The sequence below is a fragment of the Oryctolagus cuniculus genome, chromosome 10, assembly GCF_051225735.1.
Source record: "Oryctolagus cuniculus isolate XC-2025 breed Fujian yellow rabbit chromosome 10, ASM5122573v1, whole genome shotgun sequence".
Classification (NCBI taxonomy): Eukaryota; Metazoa; Chordata; class Mammalia; order Lagomorpha; family Leporidae; genus Oryctolagus; species Oryctolagus cuniculus.
In genome coordinates, this window is record NC_142876.1 from 106107392 (window position 1) to 106128271 (window position 20880).

Sequence of the window (20880 nt, forward strand, 5' to 3'; positions counted from 1 at the left end):
TCTCTGTATGTTCAGAGTTTGTGATTTCATCACGTGTACACCTGTAACTGCCGCCAGATTCAGAAGTGTTCCATCATCACAAGGCTCCTTCATGCTACCCTTCTGTAGCCGTGCTACCCACCACGATCTCTAACCCCTGGCAACCACGCTCTGTTCTCCATCTTTATAAATTCTGGCATGTCAAGGTAACTGTATAGATGAAATTATATAATGCACTGGGGGCTGGCGCTGTGGCCCAGCGGGTTAAAGCCCTGGCCTGAAGCGCTGGCATCCCATATGGGCGCCGGTTCGAGACCCAGCTGCTCCACTTCCAATCCAGCTCTCTGCTATGTCCTGAGAAAGCAGTATAAGTTGGCACAAGTCTTTGGGCCTCTGCACCCCTGTAGGAGACCTGGAAACAGCTCCTGGCTCCTGACTTCGGATCGGCACAGCTCCAACCATTGCGGTCAATTGGGGAGTGAACCACTGGATGGAGGACCTCTCTCTGCCTCTCCTTCTCTCTCTGTGCAACTCTGACTTTCAAATAAATAATCTTTAAAAGAAAAAAAAATTACATGGCATATAATCTGAGATGGGCTTTTTTTTCCCCCATACAGCACAATTTCCTTCAGATCTATCCAAGTTGTCTTATCAGTAGTTTGTTCATTTTTATTGTTACATAGTAGTCCACAGTAAGGTAATACTGCAGTCTAACCATTCACCCTTTGAAGGACATCTGGGTTGTTCAGTTTATACTCCTTATAAGTAACATTGCTATAAGCACCCATGTACAGGGTTTTATGTGAACACAGGTATTTATTTACGTGGGATAAACACTAAGGAGTGCAACCAGAGACTTGTATGGTCAGTATACTACTTAGTTTTATAAGACAATGACAAACAGCTATCTTAAGTGGTTTTATCAGTGATTTCTCTCCTTTTTTGTCAAAATTATATTAGCTATTCTAAGTTCTTTGCCCTTCCATACAAACTTTAGAGTAACATCATTGGGGCCAATGCCGTGACATAGCGGGTAAAGCCGCTGCCTGCAGTGCCAGCATCCCATATGGGCACCGGTTTGAGTCCTGGCTGCTCCACTACCGATCCAGCTCTCTGCTATGGCCTGGGAAAGCAGTGGAAGATGGCCCAAGTTCTTGGGGCCCTGCACATGCATGGAAGACCCAGAAGAAGCTCATGGCTGCTGACTTCGGATTGGCGCAACTTTGGCAGTTGCAGCCACCTGGGGAGTGAACCAGTGGATGGAAGACCTCTCTCTCTCTGCCTCTCTGTAACTCTGCCTTCAAACGGTTAGATGAATTTTTGGAAAAACAAAACAAAAAAAAGAACAATGTTGTCTACAAAAATCTTGCAGCCTTTTGATAGAACTATATTAAACCTATAGATCAGAATGACATCTACATTTTGTTATCTTCCAATTCAGGAACATGTATGTCTCCCCATTTATTTTGGTCTTCTTTGATATCTTTCATTAGCATTTTGTCATTTTCACAGTAAATGTTTCTGTTAGATGTGTTGAGATCGATACTCAAGTATTTCATCTTCTTTGCCATGACTTTCAATAGCATCCTTTTAAATCTTGGTCTTCACACATTTGTGATTATTGTTATAGAAATACAATTGATTTTTCTGTGTTGATCTTGTAACTGTGATTCAAGTATTAGTGATAGCCATTTTTCTCAAGATTCCTTTAGGTTTTCTATGCAGAAAATTACATCATCTCCAAGTTAAAACATTTGTATTTCTTCCTTTCCAAACCTGTATGCCTTTGAGTATCATGTGAAGTGACAGCAGTACTTGTAAATCCTTGCCTTGTTCTGCACTCAGGAGAGCATCCAGTCTTTCATCAAGGTTAACCAAGTTTTTGCACATGCTCTTTATTAAATCGAAATTGTTCCTTCCTATTCCTGCTTTACTATAAATAGGTAAAGGGTAGTATGTGAATGTTGGGCAAATACAGACTCATGAAGAACCCTTGGTTTCTGCATGCTAATACATGTGAGAATACATACAACAGCTCTGGATAGCCTCCATTAAATGCTGAACTACAAATATGAGAAATACAGTAGAAGAGTGTGCAAAGATTTTTTTTTGCTGATTTTTCCAAAAGCTACATACATTTCATTTAAGTTCACTGTATTAACATGGAGTCATGTTTTAAGTACTTTGGCTTTCAATGACATCTACTAAATAATCAGTAATAATAAATTTAAGCAGAGACCCTTTCATTTATCTCTGAAAGAGTTTTCCCAATAACTAAGAAATATCTAATACAGGGGTTTTCAAGTCCGGAACTGTAATATCCTGAGAAGACGCCCAATCTCAAGTGAAATGGCAAAGTTCTCAATACAAAATCTAATTCATTTTAACTTAAAAATAAACTTATAATAGGAAGTAGAAAAAAGCCATAAACAATATCAAAGTTTTACAACTATTAAAAGTTTTAGATCTATAATATACAGTTTCCCCAATTTAGAGTTTCCATAATAAAGAAAAGTTTAAAGCACAGTTTATTTTTTTTTTATTTGAAAGTCAGAGTAACACAGAGAGAGAAGGAGAGGCAGAGAGAGAAGTCTTCCATCCGTTGGTCTACTCCCCAACTGGCTGCAACAGCTGGAGCTGCGTCGATCCAAAGCAAGAGCCAGGAGCTTCTTCCGGGTCTCTCATGCAGGTGCAGGGGCCCAAGCGCCTGGGCCATCCTCTACTGCTTTCCAAGGCCATAGCAGAGAGCTGGATTGGAAGTGAGGCAGCCAGGACTCAAACTGTGCCCATATGGGATGCTGGCACTGCAGGCGGTGGCTTTACCTGCTACGCCACAGTGCCGGCCCCTAGTTTAGTTTTTAAAGAGTAAGGTCTTTCCTAACACTGCTTTGAAAAGAATCCTACTTCCCCAGAAACTGATTCAGAGCCTCACACGATCAGGCCACCCACAGGGCAAGCAGCAAGGCACCCATCAGCTTCAGCAAAGGCATGGAGCGGGCATCAGCTCAGCAGCACAGGTTCATTCCCCTGCCCAATACCTCGCGGGGTAAACCGCTACAGCAAGCAGCAGTAACGAGCTCTCCCGCGTACACTGCTGAACTACAGTCTCTACCACAGAAATGCCAAGCCTGCAAGGATAAATTCCAGGGTTTTTCATGCAAATCATTTTTCCTCTTTCCTTTCTAACTCAGGTCAACTTCATACACTATCTCAGAAGCCCATCACTGCCCATGATCCTGACACCCTCTTTCTCCCTGCATCCCTAGACATGACAGAAAAGGTAGACCACGTTGATCACATGGAAAGAGGACACGAGAGCCCTAAAACCTAGCGGGCAGCTGCTTCTGTGGTATTTCTAGAGGCCAGAATGCGAACAGGAAGGAACAGCATCAAGACAACTGTCAGAGGGTAACCAAGCTGGAACTTCTCCTGGCCCAGAGCTCTACCACAGCACCAACATGCCCGAAAGACACAGGTCCAGGCAGGAGGAATCACTAGGAACAGAGACAGGATGGAGCCCAGGGGTCTGTTCAAAAGCAAGAACAGAGGCCAGGCTTTCCTACGCGGCCACGCCCTGTCCTCTCCCATTTCCACTGGACACAGACTACAACTCTCAAACACCGTGTTCACAGACAGGCTATCTAGGAATATGAGAAACAGAGATGAACAAACAAGTAACATCGCCAAAGCCTAGAAAAACGAGTACCAGAGAAAGAAGAATGAACCCCCAAGAAACCCATTACATAAGCTGCCTCCAGAAGTGTTAAAAAATGAAAAAACATGCCACAAAGCATCAAGCAAACAGAATCCCACCAAAACACAGAGTCTAAGACTTTTCACTGGCAATGCTGGAAGGAAAAAGATGACAAAAAATATGTAAAAAATGTATACACAAAGTTGACAGGAAAATGAATTTTACTACATATTTCTATTACCAAATTGTCATTCAAATATGAGGACACTTTTAGACAGACCAGGGAATTTTTCACAAATCCTCTCTGAAAGATTACAAAGAAAACAAAGTAAAAATAACCCAAGTGAAGGTTAGGGGGGGTTGACAACATTGTAAAATGAAGTAAAAATTTACTGCAAACAAGAGGACAGCACATTTTTAATATTAAAGGGAAGTGAAAGTAAACTGTGGTTATTAGTAGGGTGGGAGAAACAATATGGATACTGATTAACTCTGGACATTAAGAGTGGATACCAATACAAAGAGAAAAAAACTACCTCTTGTAACCACTGTGGTAGGAAGGGTAAAGAACCCTTAAATAATTTAAGAAATATGGGAAAAGGTAATACATAATAAGGCAATTGAAAACCAAAATAAGGTAACACAGAGGACAGCACAGACCAGGTAAAGGCGTCGTCTGCAGTGCCGGCATCCCATTTGGGCGCTGGTTTGAGTCCCAGCTGCTCTACTTCTGATCCAGCTCTCTGCTAAGGTCTAGGACAACAGCAGAAGATGGTCCAAGCGCTTGGGTCCCTGTACCCATGTGGGACACCTGGGGGAAGCTCCTGGCTGTTGTGGCCACCTGGAGAGTGAACCCACAGATGGATGACCCCTCTCTCGCTCTCTGCTTCTGCCTCTCTGTACATCTGCCTTTCCAATAAATAAATAAACCTTAAAAAAAAAAAAAAAGATTGACTCAGAATAGATCCAGAATACATTCTGTTTAAAAGAGATAAACCTGGCACCACTCTTGTGGTTTAGCAAGTAAAGCTGCTGCCCGTGACACCGATATCCCATATGAGCGCCAGTTCATGTCCCCACTGCTCCACTTCTGATCCAGCTCCCTGCTAATGGCATGGGAAAAGCAGCAGAAATGGCCCAAGTGCTTGGGCAACTGTACCCATGTGGGAGACCTAGATAAAACTCCTGACTTCAGCCTGGCCTAGCACGGGCCATTGCAGCCATCTGGGGAGTAAATCAGATAGAAGATCTCCCTCTCCCTCTCTCTTTCAAAATAAATAAATGTTACACAAACAAATAGCCACTATAATTGGTATAAAGATAAATATTATATTTTAAGAGAGATAAACTTTAAATAATGACAAAACAGAACACAATAAGAATTTATATTGATGAAAGCTATAGCTTATCATATAAAGTAAATTATAAAATTTAATATACCTAACATAGTGTTAAAATACTTGTAACATATATGAGGCAAAAAATTAAGTGAACTACAAAATTCACAAATTACAGACTAGTATAATTCTCTAAGAAAATGACAGATTAGGTTAAAAACAAATATACAGGGGAATAAACTGTACAATGAACAATTTTGATTATGCATAAATCTCTGTATGCAAGAATAAAAATATCTTATTTACACAGGGAATAATCAACATAGTAAAAATTATGTGTTAGACTACAAAGGAAATCTACAAATACTTCCCAATGCAGAAATTGATTGAATGTATTTATTAACTTCTATGTATTAAAATTAGAAATTAAAAACCAGTTAAAGGATAAGTAAATCTATCCATTTTGAATTTAACAAAAAACTTCCTAAGTAATTTTGGGTTACATAAGGAATCAAACAATAAAGATAAACTTCAGCAATAAATGAAGTCCTCAGGATACCATCAGAGATGGTGGGAGCCAGCAAATGCATTTGTTAGAAATCCAGACAGTAAAGAAATAAGATTTTGATTTTGGGGACTGGTGCTGTGGCAGGTTAAGCCTGCGCCGGTTCAAGTCCAGCTGCTCCACTTCTAATCTAGCTCCCTGCTGATAGCTTGAGATAGAAGTAGAAGATGGCCCAAGTGCTTGGGCCCCTCTACCCACATGGAAGACTCAGAAGAAGCTCCTGGCTCCTGGTTTCAGATCGGGACAGCTCCAGCCATTGTGGTTATTTAAGGAGTGACCAATGGATGAAGATCTCTCTCTGTCTGTCTCTCTCTCTCTCTCTGTCTCTGACTCTGCCTCTCAATAAAATAAATAAATAAATCTTTAAAAAAAAGAGTTTGATTCTAGACACTGAGAAAGAATAAAAATAAATAACCTCAAAGATCCTAGAAAAATATAAATGTAAAAAAAAAACCAACATAGCAGTTGATAAGCAAAATCAAACTCTGACTCTCTGAAGAGTAGTAGAATAATTCCTAAACTCCCAATGCTGAGAATCCGTATTAACATTTGCTTATAAAACTGAACCTACATTTTTTTATTTAGCAGCATCTGGCAATTAATGCAATGACAGATTTTTAATTTTAGTATTCATCATTTTCTTAAAAAAAAAAACTATGGAAAAAAATCACTAATTATTTCTGTATGATAAACTCATTGTATATCAACAGAAACGTGTCCATTTCTTACAAGCAATTCTATATTTCAAGCACATAATTATACAAAATGAATCAAGATAAATATAAATATCAAAATTGAAAAGTTTATCCATGAATTCCACCCAATCTTATTTCCAACATAAAGTAACCATTTATCAGATTGGTGAACATCCTCCCAATTTTCTTCTGCTTTATTGTAATTTTTTAAGTTTTATTATGCAATACTTCAGAAGGAGAAAAAACGATTACAACGAACATTTGTGTCCCCACCACCCAACCTAGAAAGTGAAGACCACCACCAGTTCAGCTGAAAGCCTGCGGACATGCCCGTCCCTCCGAAGCAATCTATCTTGCTCTCCTCGTTTCCTACATGTGCGTGCATCCCTTCATCTATTTCTAATTTTTTTTCTAGCAATGCTATAATAGTACAGTTATTCTTCCCCAATTTACTTTTTTTCCCTTTAAACATTGTCCTTGCTAAACCTAGTCATGCTGACAAGCATGTTTCATTTTTCATCAATGTATAGAACATGCCCTATTGATGTACATTCAACAATGTTGTTAAAAACATTCTTTAAAAATCCCTTGAACAGGAGTAAAAGAACAGCTTGGTCCTAAGAAGTGTGCATCTTTCTTTAGCAGATGGTCATATTTTCTTCTACATGGTGTTATAAGCTCCTGAGGCTCTGTGGTCGTTTTGCCTGACTTCAGTTTTTCCCAATGTGAAAATATGAAACAGTCTCTTAGAGTGATTTTACCTTGCCTTTCCCTGTACTAATGAGGCGGAGACATTAGTGTTTTTTGCAAATTCCTGGTTTCATTTTCTGATTAGAGTGACCCCACCAGTCAAAAATCTCTGGCTCAAATATCCTAATCAAAGTCTTTGGTGAAGCCTAGTTATCTAAGTACAAAGAAACCATTCAGCAACCTTTCTTTTCCAGAAACAACAGTCTAAACTCAGTGCCTTAGCACAGAGCACTGAGCATCACACACCACCATTCTTCAAAGCTGACGGAGCCTCTGTCACTAATCTTCTCTAACTTGTATTCAAATGATCAGAATGCAAATAAAAAAACTTTTATCTATGAAGTCTGACATCATGTGCATGTAGTACCGGGATGTATTTTTCCAAGATGAAACTTACAAATGAAGTTGACTGTACCTTCAGATCAATAAATCCTTAAAACCTTAAAGTAAATTCCTTCACCATCTTCCAGAAATATCTAATCCCAAGGGGGAAAGCAGTAAACACTTCTCCCACAAGTAGATTACTCTTGACAAATGAGAGGGAACACAGCTCTGGGAGTGACAGGGCAGGGCATCTGGGAACACCAAGGGCTACAACTACTCCAGAACACAACATGTTGCAGGTACTATGTATGCCAGGTCCATTCTAAACAATGAAATGGACAACCACCTCCACACAGGTCACTGTGAAAAGTAAACAAGATAATATGAGAATGCTGTATCTGTATCAGATTTCATTACATTTTAGGAATGCAGAACTGGAACAAAGAGAAGTCAAGTATCTATTCAAATTCACAGTTAATAAATGATTCCAATACCCAAATCCTTGTGCTGCACTGTAATATTCATAGTACTTCTCTAATACAGGTTTCCAATGACTGCTAAAGGATATTCACAGGAAGGAGATGATAGTTCTAGGTTCCCAGAAATACCCAAAACATGAAAAGTCCTCAGATCTTCAGAAAAAAATGACAAGGAGCAGATGACAGGGGACCTTAAACAGCATCACTCATTTTCCTTTGTGCTGACAAATCTACTTTAGAAATTTGCCATTTAAAGTTTGAAATAAACCAACTCTTAGCTTTAGGTATACAGGGCATTCATGAAATTCCACGCGTTAAGATATACATAATCAAAATTGTCTTAGAAGTCATTTTTTAGGTCAACAGTCAATTTAACCAACAAAAACAATAGCTGGTAGAATTCAAGTGGGCAAATAGTGGAGAGAAGATTACCTACCTACTGCAGGTGCATCATACTCATCCCCAAGCAGAATTTCTGGAGCAGAATATGCAAGAGATCCACAGCTTGTCGTGAGCTTCTTCCCTGGTTGAAATTTGTTGCTGAAACCAAAGTCTGTCAACTTTACAAGACCTTGTTTTTCAAAGAAGACTACATTCTCTGGTTTTAAGTCTCTATGAACCACATGGAGTTTATGACAATAAGATATAGCATGAACTATCTGAGCAAAGTACTTCTTGGCCAAGTCTTCATTAAGACCTTCCTCGTGTTTCATTATGTAATCAAACATATCTCCTCCATCCCCAAGTTCTAGAATAAGATACAGTTTGGTCTGAGTGTCAATAACTTCATAAAGGCGTACGATGTTAGGATGTTGCACCAATTTCATGCATCTCACTTCCTGGAAAAGATGGCCAGTGGCTAGTGTGTCCAGCTTTGTCTTGTCAATAACTTTTACTGCCACCTTTTCACCTGTAAACACATGCCTGGCAAGTTTAACCACTGCAAAATGACCTCGACCCAAGGTTTTATCCAGATCATATAATCCAGCAATCTTTCCATCATATCCTCGCTTGAATCCTGCCATGCTGGTCAACAGAAGGCAAAATATTTAGGGTGTCTGAAACAGATCTTCTCATATAAGAATACCAGATGAAAATATGGAATTCATTTTCAATCTCATCAAGGACATCTACAAAATAAGAGAAGAAAGAAAAGTCAATTTCTGTAACTTTTCCTTCTATAACATACTTTGTCTTTTCACATTTCAATAAAAGCTTGAGGTAAATAAACTGAGCCATAAAATGAGTCAAGGTAATTTGCAAGAATGAATTGCTATATTTACAGTTTACATTTTACACTGAGAATTTAACTACCATACTAAATTTTACAAACTGAAAAAATTAATAATTTTATGGAAGCAACTCCTTGGTGATGTCAGTAGTAAAAAAACTGGCATTTGATGAGCTATGTTTAAAGACAAGTATTTTCCAAAAGTAATTTCAAGTAATGTCTTGAAAAAAAAGGCAACAGTAGACGAGAAAGAGAAAACACAAAGAGTGAACATCTGGACAAAACTCAATAATTTTTTACCTGCTGTCGCCAGATTTGCAATATTTCAAGTGGAGTAAAAGAAAAGAAAACTACCCTTTAGCAAGACTTCTCTAACCCTCCCAGCTAGAACTACCTTCTCTGTATCTCCAAAGTGCCTGGTGACACCTGCACACCGTGTAGTCTCAGAGATCTAAGCACACCACCTGTTTCCAGGATGGCAGGTTCCTGACAGCATTCTACTCCACCATTCTATTTTGTTCTTCTCCCAGCAACTACAACAGGGTTTACAACTAGCAAGCAGGTCTTCAAAACTGTTTCCTTACATTTTGGAATGCCAACTTTCATCTAAAAGGTTTATGAGACAACTGTTTCATTTGGTATCACTAGTGCCAGGAACATGCCTGGCACCTAGCCGGTGCTTAATAAATATATACTGACTATAACTCACTCTTCGTACTTTATTATCATTTTCCAACTCTATATAACCCACCACAACCTGCTTACATGTCAAGGATAAATAAGCAGGCATTCTTTTTTATTTATTTCTTTATTTTTTGACAGGCAGAGTGGACAGTGAGAGAGAGAGACAGAGAGAAAGGTCTTCCTTTGCCGTTGGTTCACCCTCCAATGGCCGCCGCGGCCGGCACACTGCGGCCGGCACACCACGCTGATCCGATGGCAGGAGCCAGGTGCTTCTCCTGGTCTCCCATGGGGTGCAGGGCCCAAGCACTTGGGCCATCCTCCACTGCACTCCCTGGCCACAGCAGAGAGCTGGCCTGGAAGAGGGGCAACCGGGACAGAATCTGGCGCCCTGACCGGGACTAGAACCTGGTGTGCCAGTGCCGCAAGGCGGAGGATTAGCCTAGTGAGCCACAGCGAGCAGGCATTCTTATGGACCACTTAAATCTTAAAGAACATTTGATTTTAAAGATCAAAATTCATATGGTATCCAGAACTCTCAGCCTTTACATAATGTAAATTACAAACAGACACAGGTTAATGTAGGTGGATCCTGACTCAGAGAAACAAATAAATGCATCAAATGATACAAATTAAGATATAAATCTCAGAGGCTTAACTGCCACTTTCATTTTTTCCAACTAGAATTTGATAGAACTGGACCAAGAAAGCCAATGAGGACCATGGCAGCCCCAAGGCGACCCTAGCAGTGCACATCCACCTGCTCCAGGAAACCCTCTCCTGGAGCTGCCGGCAGCAGGTGCATAGTCTCAGCTACACATTACTAAGACCAGGACTAACAGTATTTAACCTCTATTGGTGAAAATACACCAAGGAACTAAATTTTAAATACAACAAGGTAGTTTTTTTCTTCAGAAAGCATAAACACTGCATTCCTTTATATTTCATCTTCAGAACAGGGAGAAACTAAGCTTTAACAGGTACTTGCACAAAACGAACCAAACTGGATTGCATCATCGAATCAACAATCCTGAAAAGGCAGCCTGAGTCTCATTTTCATAGCCAAGGAAACAGATTCTGTTCTCAGGTACACGTGACTTACATCATGTGCAAAAGCTGAAGATCCAAACCTAATTCAGGTTTTGAAGCCCACACTGTTTATAAAACATTCGACCACTCCAATCAATGCTATATTTAGGATGACAGCAATATCTTTAGAGTAAAAAGAAGCAAGAAGTCATTCTCACCTCAGAAATTACCTGAATCACATTAACTAGCAGTCTATCAAAAACTGGATGTATTACAGACTCAACAAGTCAATGTCAGCAAGTTTACAGACATGCTTTTTATATGTTAGCCATGATTGATAATAGCACTGCTGTTCCCTGGTGAACATCACACGCCAGTCACACACCGAATGCTTTGCCTCATCCTCATGTCACCTCACAACTGTCCTCAGAGACCGCAATGATAAGCCCTACTTTGAGGCACAGAAAGCCTCCGTACCATGGCCTATGATACAGGTCCAATATGTAAAAGACCTGGGAGTCAAACCCAGGCAGTCTGACACCAAGGCTGTGCTTCTCAACCCTACACTATGCTGATTCTGCAAACTCATTTCAAAACTAAATTAATCCTGTTCCTATCAAGATTAAACCTGTAGGCCATAAAGGTGTTGGAGGGGAAAAAAGCCAATTTCTTCCATACTGTGCTTTTTCCCCGTCATCTAGGCTAGTAATTTTAATGATAATAATTTAATGATTTTAATTAACAGGGAAATCCAAATAGAAAGAACTCCCTTTGTTTGGATAGCAGCTCCCCCCAAAAAACATAAATTTTTGAAAACAAAAACTTAGGCTAACTCCAGGGGACAGGAAGATCTTTAAATCTCTAACTGCAATTAATTCTAAGGGCTGTAATTACTCCTAAAATCCTACCTAAAGGTGTCTATTTTTCTACTGCACAAGCTTCCAAAACAGATTCCTTCAGGCTACCCTAACTTAGAAAATTTTTATTCATCTACACCTATCACTCTAGTTTACTTGTGTTCCTAGAAAGTGGTATACAAACAAAATTTGAAAAATCAATCTGAGGTTTTCATTAAAACCATTTTATTTCAAATAAATGTTTTAAAAGCCTTTTTTCAGGGTCTCAGACACCCAGAGACAATCACTTAACACCTTGATGCTTCTTTTCTCAGATCTACACCAGAAAAAGGGCAAAATGAAATAACTTTTAATTCGCTGGTGAGCTCATGGAAAGAACCTAACAGTGCCTTCACAATGACAGTGTACCTTCTAGTGAGACAATCACTCTCACTGTCAAAGACTTTTTGGTGCAGGCATCCCTTCCTCAGAGCCCATGTAACTACCACTCATATACATAAAGAAAAGGACATTACCATTAACTAAAGGTTGGGAAGAAAAACACCTTCGCTTTTAAGTAACAGCCTACTATCTAATTCTACCAAAGGGCAATTTTAGTACAAAATTATTAAATCGTGTTTTGATCTCTGAGGAGCTGTTTGTGGCTGAAAGTCATTCTGAACATTGATGCCGAATGTCAAGACGTGGCTTACGGGAAATAAAGGGGAATCTGCACCACATGCCCCAGACATACCCTGCAAACTGCATACTGAACATTGTTATCACTGTGCTTTGTTAATTGCTTCTTACTCCTAAAAGAAAATAGAGAAAGATCTCAGTTTTGTTCTATTTAACTTTTCTTCAAGTCAAAATATAAGCCCTAAGGCCAGGTTCTAGACCAAAGTATAAAAACGGCAAAGCCCGCCTTTAGTGACCAAGTCTCCCGGCCCTCTGTGAATTCCAACTCCTTTAAGCAACCTTTAGTGAACAGACTTTCAGAGTGAATGGGTACAGATATTCTTCCAGGTAGTTGGGTCAGAAAGGTAATTCCACTAAAGGAAAAACTTATACGAGTACGTGTGCCATTTCCTAACTGCCTCCTGAGTGAGAGGCTCACCACGTTTCACTGAATCCTCACAGGCAGGCTGCAAGTGAGGCCCACCAGGCCTGGCCCGGCTGCTAAGCGGCAGTCTCTGGCTCTAACCCAGACCAGGCTGGCTTCAGAGTCCCCACTGGCTCATGAAACACCTACTAACACCACGACAGACGGCAGCCTCTGCAAGACGCTCGCCTCTAGGAAGCACCACTGATGATGCCCGCACACAGAACACACAAAGTACCTTCACACTGCGGGCTTGCCATTTGAGAGTGAAGAAGCTATCACTAAGAACAAAATGTGAGCAGAGCACTGCTGAGATAGCCTTCCGAGCCCTTCCACGACAATGAGAAACCGCAACCATGGAAAGTCCGAACACCCACTGGGGCCAGGACGACTTCCGTTACACACTAAAGGCGAGCAGCGTCCCAGTGATCACGAAGCCCCCAAGCTCACAGGCACTCACGTGAGAAGGAGCACAGAGCACACAGGAGCTGCAAGGAGGAGGAAAGGAGGGTGACCCCTAGATACACACACTGCTGGGAACGTGGGGGTAACGACAGGCAGGACTGCAGCACTAAGCAGCCAGCCAAGCCACGGCTCAGGTCCAGACAGGGACAGGCAAGCCCCAGGATGTCTACTTGCCTGACCCTCCAGCGCTCCAAGTGCGACAGGACAGTTCCTCCCATCATCCTCCCTGCCTCTCTCTTTCCAACAGCCCCTACCGCAACCACAGTCTCCGCGGCAAGGCAGTGGTGCAGCACTGCTTGGGAAAGCCAGGGGCTGGAGCTGAGTCCCAGCTCACCTAGCACTAGCCACAGGACCTCAGCAAATGACCTCACCTCTCCGCGTGGTCAGTTTCCTCTTTGGAAGATGTTATTAAATAAGACACAACTTCACAGGCTGTGCAAGAATTAAATGAGTTAATAAGATAGGCAGAGTTTAAAACAGGGCCTGGCACAGAGTAAGCACTCAGTAACAGTAGCTGCCACCACCACGGCTGCACACCCACCGCCCAAGTAGAAACTCTTAGCTGCTCACTATTTCAAGCAAAGGAAGGTTTGTTTGCTTTCGTTAATTTTTTTTTCAAAAAAATTTTGTTTTCATAAAAAAACTAAAACTTATTAAATTGAAATTGAGTGCCGTTAAGATTGCGAGATGAAAGAAATAATGTCCCTAGTGGTACAGCAAAGTCTCAAGTATCTCAAAATCTAAGTATCTGCTTTAAAAATATTAAGATAATTTTCTATCAAATGTACCATTTCAAAAAGGACTAAATGTTCCCTTACCTTCTTTTCCCCATTAAAGTAATATATTCTCAGAGAAAATTTGGAAAGCACAAAATAGGGGAATAGAATTAAAAAGGTACCCGCTGGCCAGTGTCATGGTGCAGCCGGTTAAGCTGCCACTTACGTCGGCATTCCACGTAGTACCGGTTTGAGACCCAGCTGCTTGACTTCGGATCTAGCACTCTGCTAATGCGCCTGAGAAAGCAGCAGACGATGGCCAAGTACCTAAGCTCCTGACACCCATGTGGGAGACCTGGATGGAGTTCTGGGTTCCTGGTTTCAGCTGGTCCAGCCCAGGCTGTCGTGGCCATCCAGGGAGTGAACCAATGGACAGATCTCTCTGCCTCACACCCGTAATCCTAGCATTGAAAGTCAGCACTATTAACATTCTGGTAGTCAACTAACGAACCATATACAGCTTCTTCCCTACTTGTTGCACAGAAGTAGGCTCTTTCAATGCATGAATTTCAACCCTGCATCCTCCTTTTTTCACGTGACGTATCACTGTCCCTTGTTTTTGCATCTGTGTTTCAATTATGAAAGGAGGGGTGGGCATTGTGGTACAACAGGTTAGGCACCACCTAAACTCTCCCATCCCATATCAGAGGGCGGGTTCAAGTCCTGGATATTCTGCTTCCTATCCAGCTTCCTGCTAGTGCATCCTGGGAGGCAGCAAGTGATGCTGGCTCAAGTGCTGGGACCCAGATACAGTTCTGGGATCCCGTTTTCAGCCTGGCTCAAGCTGACTTCTGCGGGCATTTGGAGAGTGAACTACCGAGTAGAGAGTTTCTCTTTCTCTCCCTTTCTCTCTTACACTGCCTTTCAAAATAGTAAATAAACATGTTTTAAAACTATGAAAGGAGTATCTGTTTAGGGGAAAAAGAAATTACAAGTCAATCATACAATGGCCGGCGCCGCGGCTCACTAGGCTAATCCTCCGCCTTGCGGCGCCGGCACACCGGGTTCTAGTCCTGGTTGGGGCGCCGGATTCTGTCCCGGTTGCCCCTCTTCCAGGCCAGCTCTCTGCTGTGGCCAGGGAGTGCAGTGGAGGATGGCCCAAGTGCTTGGGCCCTGCACCCCATGGGAGACCAGGATAAGTACCTGGCTCCTGCCATCGGATCAGTGCAATGCGCCGGCCGCAGCGGCCATTGCAGGAAGACCTTTCTCTCTGTCTCTTTCTCTCTCACTGTCCACTCTGCCTGTCAAAATAAATAAATACATAAATAAATAAATAAATAAATAAATAAATAAAACAAAACAAGTCAATCATACAAACTTGCAAAAATGGCCAAAAAAGAGGAAGATTTTTAAAAATGCATCTACTGCCTGACTCTAACCAACTGTCTGCTAACAATTTTGGAAAACAGCCCCTCAAATTCCTTTCTATGTATAATATATGTCCAGACACAATATTTTTATTTTTTTACTTTTTTAAAAGATTTATTTATTGTATTTGAAAGTCAGAGTTACACAGAGATAGAGGCAGAGAGAGAGAAAGCCTTCCATCCAATGGTTCACTCCCCAATTGGCCAAAATGGCTGGAGCTGCGCCAATCCGAAGCCAGGAGCTTCTTCTGGGTCTTCCATGAGGGTGAAGGGGCCCAAGGACTTGGGTCATCTTCTACTGTTTCCCCAGGCCATAGCAGAGAGCTGGATCGGAAGTGGGGCAGCCAGGTCTCGAACCGGCACCCACATGGGATGCCAGCGCTTCAGGCCAAGGCATTACCCAGCTGCGCCACAGTGCCGGCCCCAAGACACAATATTTTTAATAAAATGGGACCATACACAGGGCAAGGGTGGGAGTGCAGACATCAGCAGGGAGAGAGGTTTATTACTATTTTCAAAATGTTGCTCTCCAAAAAACAAGTTGGACAAATTCAAGTTCATTCTAGAAAATTTAGAAAATGCTGAAAAGCACAACAAAGTAAAATCACCTGTTACCTCACCTAGGCTGGCTGACGAGATCTGAGTAAAACTCTTTGTACTTTGGCTTCCTTACAAAGCTAAGCTGGTGAATGTGAAGTCTGGTAACTATTTTCCTGTACTTTATATGATGAACATTTCCCATGAAATTAGTTCTTTTAAATCCATATTTTTAATGACCACATGGTGAAAATGACACTTTACACGGCAAACACCACTAAACCCGGCCACCCTAAGGCAGCCTTCTTACTCAGCCCAGTCGCCTGTGCACAGACCCAGGCTGGACCTACGCGAAACAGACCAGCTGGCCAAGGATGTTTACAAAATGGAAATTTATGTTTGAGAAACAAGCCCTGGAGTGTGTTGCAAGAATATACTGATGTTCTCCCAGCTAAAGAGAGAGAAGCAACTGAAGCATGTGGGTGTGGCTGGAGAAGAGGAAGGAAGTGTGGGTGGCCCCACACAGGTCTGCAAGCTGCTGACAACAGTCGTAGAGCCAGCCTCTATTCAACCTACTGTGGATTTGGAACTCACCCCGTCACTCTGCTAACACTCTTTCTCAGCTTGGTGTTCACTTCATCACCACTGCCGCACGGTACAAATGTCTCCTACCCTTATGCTTTCCCCAGGAGAGATCCGGACAAAAGGACACAACAGGGTGGTGAGCACAGGTGGCTCTGCCTGGATGCCAGGGACCAACATAGGGCATGAAAAAAGCAGAGCTGGAAAAAAGGGGGCCAGGCACAATCTAGGCTAATTCTATAGCCTCTTTACAATTTGCTTGGAATATTATAAACTTCCCCCAAAATCAGTCCACCAATATTTCAAGACACAAGAACCTCAGAAACATGTTAAACACTGTAAAAACACCTATGCCGACACTCTCTACTACAATTAAGAGTTTAATTTTGCAAAGCTACTTTCACACTGCATTTAAGCTTCTTACATGGAAATTCTCCAGTATCTTTTACAAATACCAAAAAATGAAAACTGCAAGCCTTAGTCATGGGAAATATCGGACTGAATTGTACAGATTATCTATTGAAAAACCAACTTAAGTAAGGAAACTAACGCTCTCTCAGTGGGTATTACCAACCTGATCTCACCGCTAAAATTTAAAGAAATATATAACAAAAAGGGCACAGGCCGAAAGGAAGACAAGAAGCTAAATCCTCCAGGATTACCAATATCCCCCAGGTCAAGCAAAATCAACACAACCCTACCATGCAGTCACCACTGCTGTTCTCTTGATCTAAAATAAACAACAGTCTACTCCTCGTGAGAGTTACCAATACACGCTACAACTTCAAGATGAAGAACCACCAATAAGCCAACAGGTCCTAAGTTATAGAATTTCTCACTGGATCAGTTGTGACGACCATGTAGCCAGGGTGCAGTCACTGGATGGAACCAAGATGGGAACTACAAAGTAAAAAGTTAAGCACATTATTTGTTAGTAGATCACTGACCAAACTGTGCCTCCAAGTCTTTGGGAAAGCATTTTCCCAGGGGAAGGCAACTGCCTGCTAAAGTATGTTCCGAGTTTTCTTCCAAGTCATTTTAATTTTAATAGACTAGGAGGGTCATGCTGAGGAGCCTGCTCCAGTCTCAGGGCAATGACCAGGTTGCCAATGCAGATCAATCCTGCAAGGGGCGGCTTAAGTCATCTTTAATTCATCTCAATAGAACAAGCTGAAGTCCAGGTTATATCAAGGAATTTGGATATATTCAGGAGTCAGGCAAACCATTAACCAACATAGAGCACTACTGAGTATTAATAGACAGAAAGGGGTTAGCAGTGCAAGTCACAAAACTTGGACTAGCAATGCAAGCGCTAAGTTCAAATTCCTAAACAGAATTTGCCTCTTGTTAAAGTGATGAAAAACGCTAGGCAAATCATCATTTCTACCTGTGGGTGAGACTTAAAAATCAGTATGGTGGTCCTGGCAAAAAGTGTTCACACAATAAATAATGATTTAAACAAAACTGGTGTGCAGAAATCACTCCAAAATAAAGCCAACCCACTATTACTCACTGTTGCCAGGAAAACAAAAGCTATGGAAAACTTAAATCTAAATCTCAACTCCTCCAAAGCTTTTATTTCCACTATCAAAACACAATTAATTTGCTCTCATCTTTTTTTCCTTATATTATGATAAAAATGGCAATTTTAAAAAATGATTAAAAAACACACACTCACACAAGACCAGGAAAAAAAAAATCAGTAAACCAAGGCAGAAGCAACTAACAAAAGAGAAGCATTTAGTGATTCTGACACTGATGGGACAGCAAGTTAACTTTTTGAAAAGCAATTTGGCGGTAGGTGTATCAACTGTGCTCAAATAATTAATATCCTTGACTTAAATCTCTTACTACAGGTTGAGCATCCCTAATCTGAAAATCTGAAATGCTCCAAAGCCAATACTTTTTGAGTGCCATGATAGCATAAGTAGAATATTACACTCTGCTTTATGCATAAATTAAAAATATTCTATATAAAATATCTTCAGGCTATGTGTATAAACTTTATTTGAAACATAAATGAATTCTGTGTTTAGTCTTGGGTTTTTTTTCCCCAAGATATCTCATATGTACATGCAAATATTCCAAACTCAAAAAAAAAAAAAAATCCAAACCATTTCTAGTCCCAAGTATTTCAGATAAAGAATATACAACCTGTATTAGATTTATGTCTTAATAAAGATGTCGCCATTTATATCCCACACTTACTTATGCCCAAAAACTCAGAAATAACCTAAAGGCCTATATAATATGAAAATGTTTAAATATATCATAAAATATCCAACATGAACACTATGCTGCTGTATTTTGAAGCTGTGTGGGAAATTCTGACAACATAATGTTAAGTAAAAAAAAATAAATCATATTCCAAATTTCAAAGCATATGATCCCAATTTTTTTTTCATAAGCCCAACACTAACTGTGAGGACTTTTTAAGATTTTATTTATTTATTTTAAAGGCAGAGTTACAGACACAGAGAGGGAGAGACAGAGAGGTTGGTCTTCGACCCACTGGTTCACTCTGCAAGTGGCCACAACAACCAGGCCAAAGCTAGGAGCCAGGAGTTTCTTCCAGGTTTCCCACACAAGTGCAGGGGCTCAAGTACTTGTGTCATCTTCCTCTGCTTTCCCAGACCATTAGCAGAGATCTAGATCAAAGAGGAGTAGCCTGGACACAAACCAGTGTTCATATGGGATGCCGGCATCGCAGGCGCAGGCGTTGCACATCACAGCATCGGCCCCATCATCCCAATTTTTTAAAAAGCATGTAATGTGTGTGGATTCTCTATATTTCAAAAACTCAGAATGTTAAGTTAGTAAAATTACAGAATTTTCTTCTTTTAATGTTTCTCTTCTATTAAATGTTTAACAGTGAATATTGTTTTTTTTTAATCCAGGAAAGGTGAGGGTTATTAACTATTTTTACTTTCTGGAAATAATTACTCAATCTACTTTTTACTAGAAGGTCTATGAAACAGAAAGTCAGTTTCCCTGAAAATATACTATCGAATGCTTGCTTACATAATTGCAATAAACAAGACTTGTTGTGAGAGAGACTGAGCTCCTCTGAGGGACAGGGGTGCAGTTCCTTCAGGCTGCAAAGGGGAGCACCAAGGCACCTGCATTAGCAAATAAGCTGAGCCCTAACTGTTCAGGATACACCACCATCCCTGTCCTTTAGAACCTTAGAAAATGGGATGTACAAATAACAAGATGATTACACAAGTCAGCCTCGGGAAGAACAGGCTCATCAAGGTCGGGGGCGGCCCACGACCCAGGGCTTACTTCCACGGGGAGCAGAGGCGCACCCCATTCCCAAAGCAGGGGAAACAGCGGCAGCAGAGACAGCACCCAGCTGGCAGACTTAGGAGAGGAGAGCGCCCATCTGGGTGAAGCTATGATTCTGAGTAGAAGACAAGCAGGTTTAGAAAGGTCATCGAGAAGGCTAATTTCTGAAGACTTCTTGATGGCTCTCCATTTGACCAGCTGTGCCGAACATTCGCCCTTTCACAACCAATGGAAAGTTCGCCGCATTAATAACTCGCCACGTTATCTATCTCTGAATTATACTAAAGTTTAAAATGTCATTAAAGAGTTAAGAACACACAGAGAAAGCTTCTTCTCAAAGAGCTGATATAAGAAAAATTCTTTGCGTGTTACATGAAAGCAACATAAAAATAAGGTTCACTAGAGAATCTTAAAAGTTCAACACTCATTTCAAAGTTTGACAAAACACTGATTTTTGTTTTGACTCATTAGCGCCCTCTCATTACACATACTACCTTCCCAAAGACCTACTACTAACCTACATAGGTATATATAGAAATTAGTTTTACAGCAAAACTACAGCTTACTTTTCTTTCACTTCGCATTTTAAATTAAAAAAAAAAATCTTTTATTATCTCAATTCCCCATTAGAATTCCAGCTTTGTCTGAATGCAGATCTCAAAAAGAGGAAACAGAATTTCATGACTGGAAATCTATATAGCTGCTGGGCTTTTTATTTGTTAAACCACTCAGTTCCTCACAACCAGTGACAAAATGCAAGTATCATACCCACTTTTCAAATGAGAAAGCACAGCCAGAGACTGCAAACTCACTCCACGCTGGTCCTAGGCTCACGGTCTGAGCCTTACATTTTTTTCCCCTGCAGCAACACAATGCCTCCCTTTGACCTGTGCCTTCCTAATTCCCAGAGAAGCAGAAGCACTGAGACACATCTAGGTGTTGGGATCCTTCTCCAGTTCTGACATGCCCCACAAGTTACCTGCCAGCAATCAAATTTCCTGGCACCAAACACTTATCTAATAAACAATGACAAATAATTTTAATATTTGGTGAAATGTTTAGAAACTGCTTTGTAAGTTGAGAAAGGAAGTTACAGGCAAATAACCATTCAGACAGACTGAGGTAATTACTGGTCCTCTAAACACAGAAGAGCACCTTGAAAA

At 41.0% G+C, this 20880-nt stretch overlaps 1 protein-coding gene across 2 annotated transcripts in view; it reads right to left on the bottom strand.

Annotated features, from left to right (window-relative positions):
* The window catches only part of SNRK (SNF related kinase), a 62370-nt gene that overhangs the window by 34781 nt on the left and 6709 nt on the right, over positions 1–20880 (bottom strand). The window contains exon 2 of one of the 2 annotated variants that reach the window (XM_008260225.5): positions 8260–8953. The exons of the other annotated variant lie outside the window; for it this stretch is intronic. Within the exon in view, the coding sequence (XP_008258447.1) occupies positions 8260–8848 (589 nt within the window). The 5' untranslated portion in view covers positions 8849–8953. The remainder of the gene's footprint in view (positions 1–8259; positions 8954–20880) is intronic. 2 annotated transcript variants of the gene reach the window in all.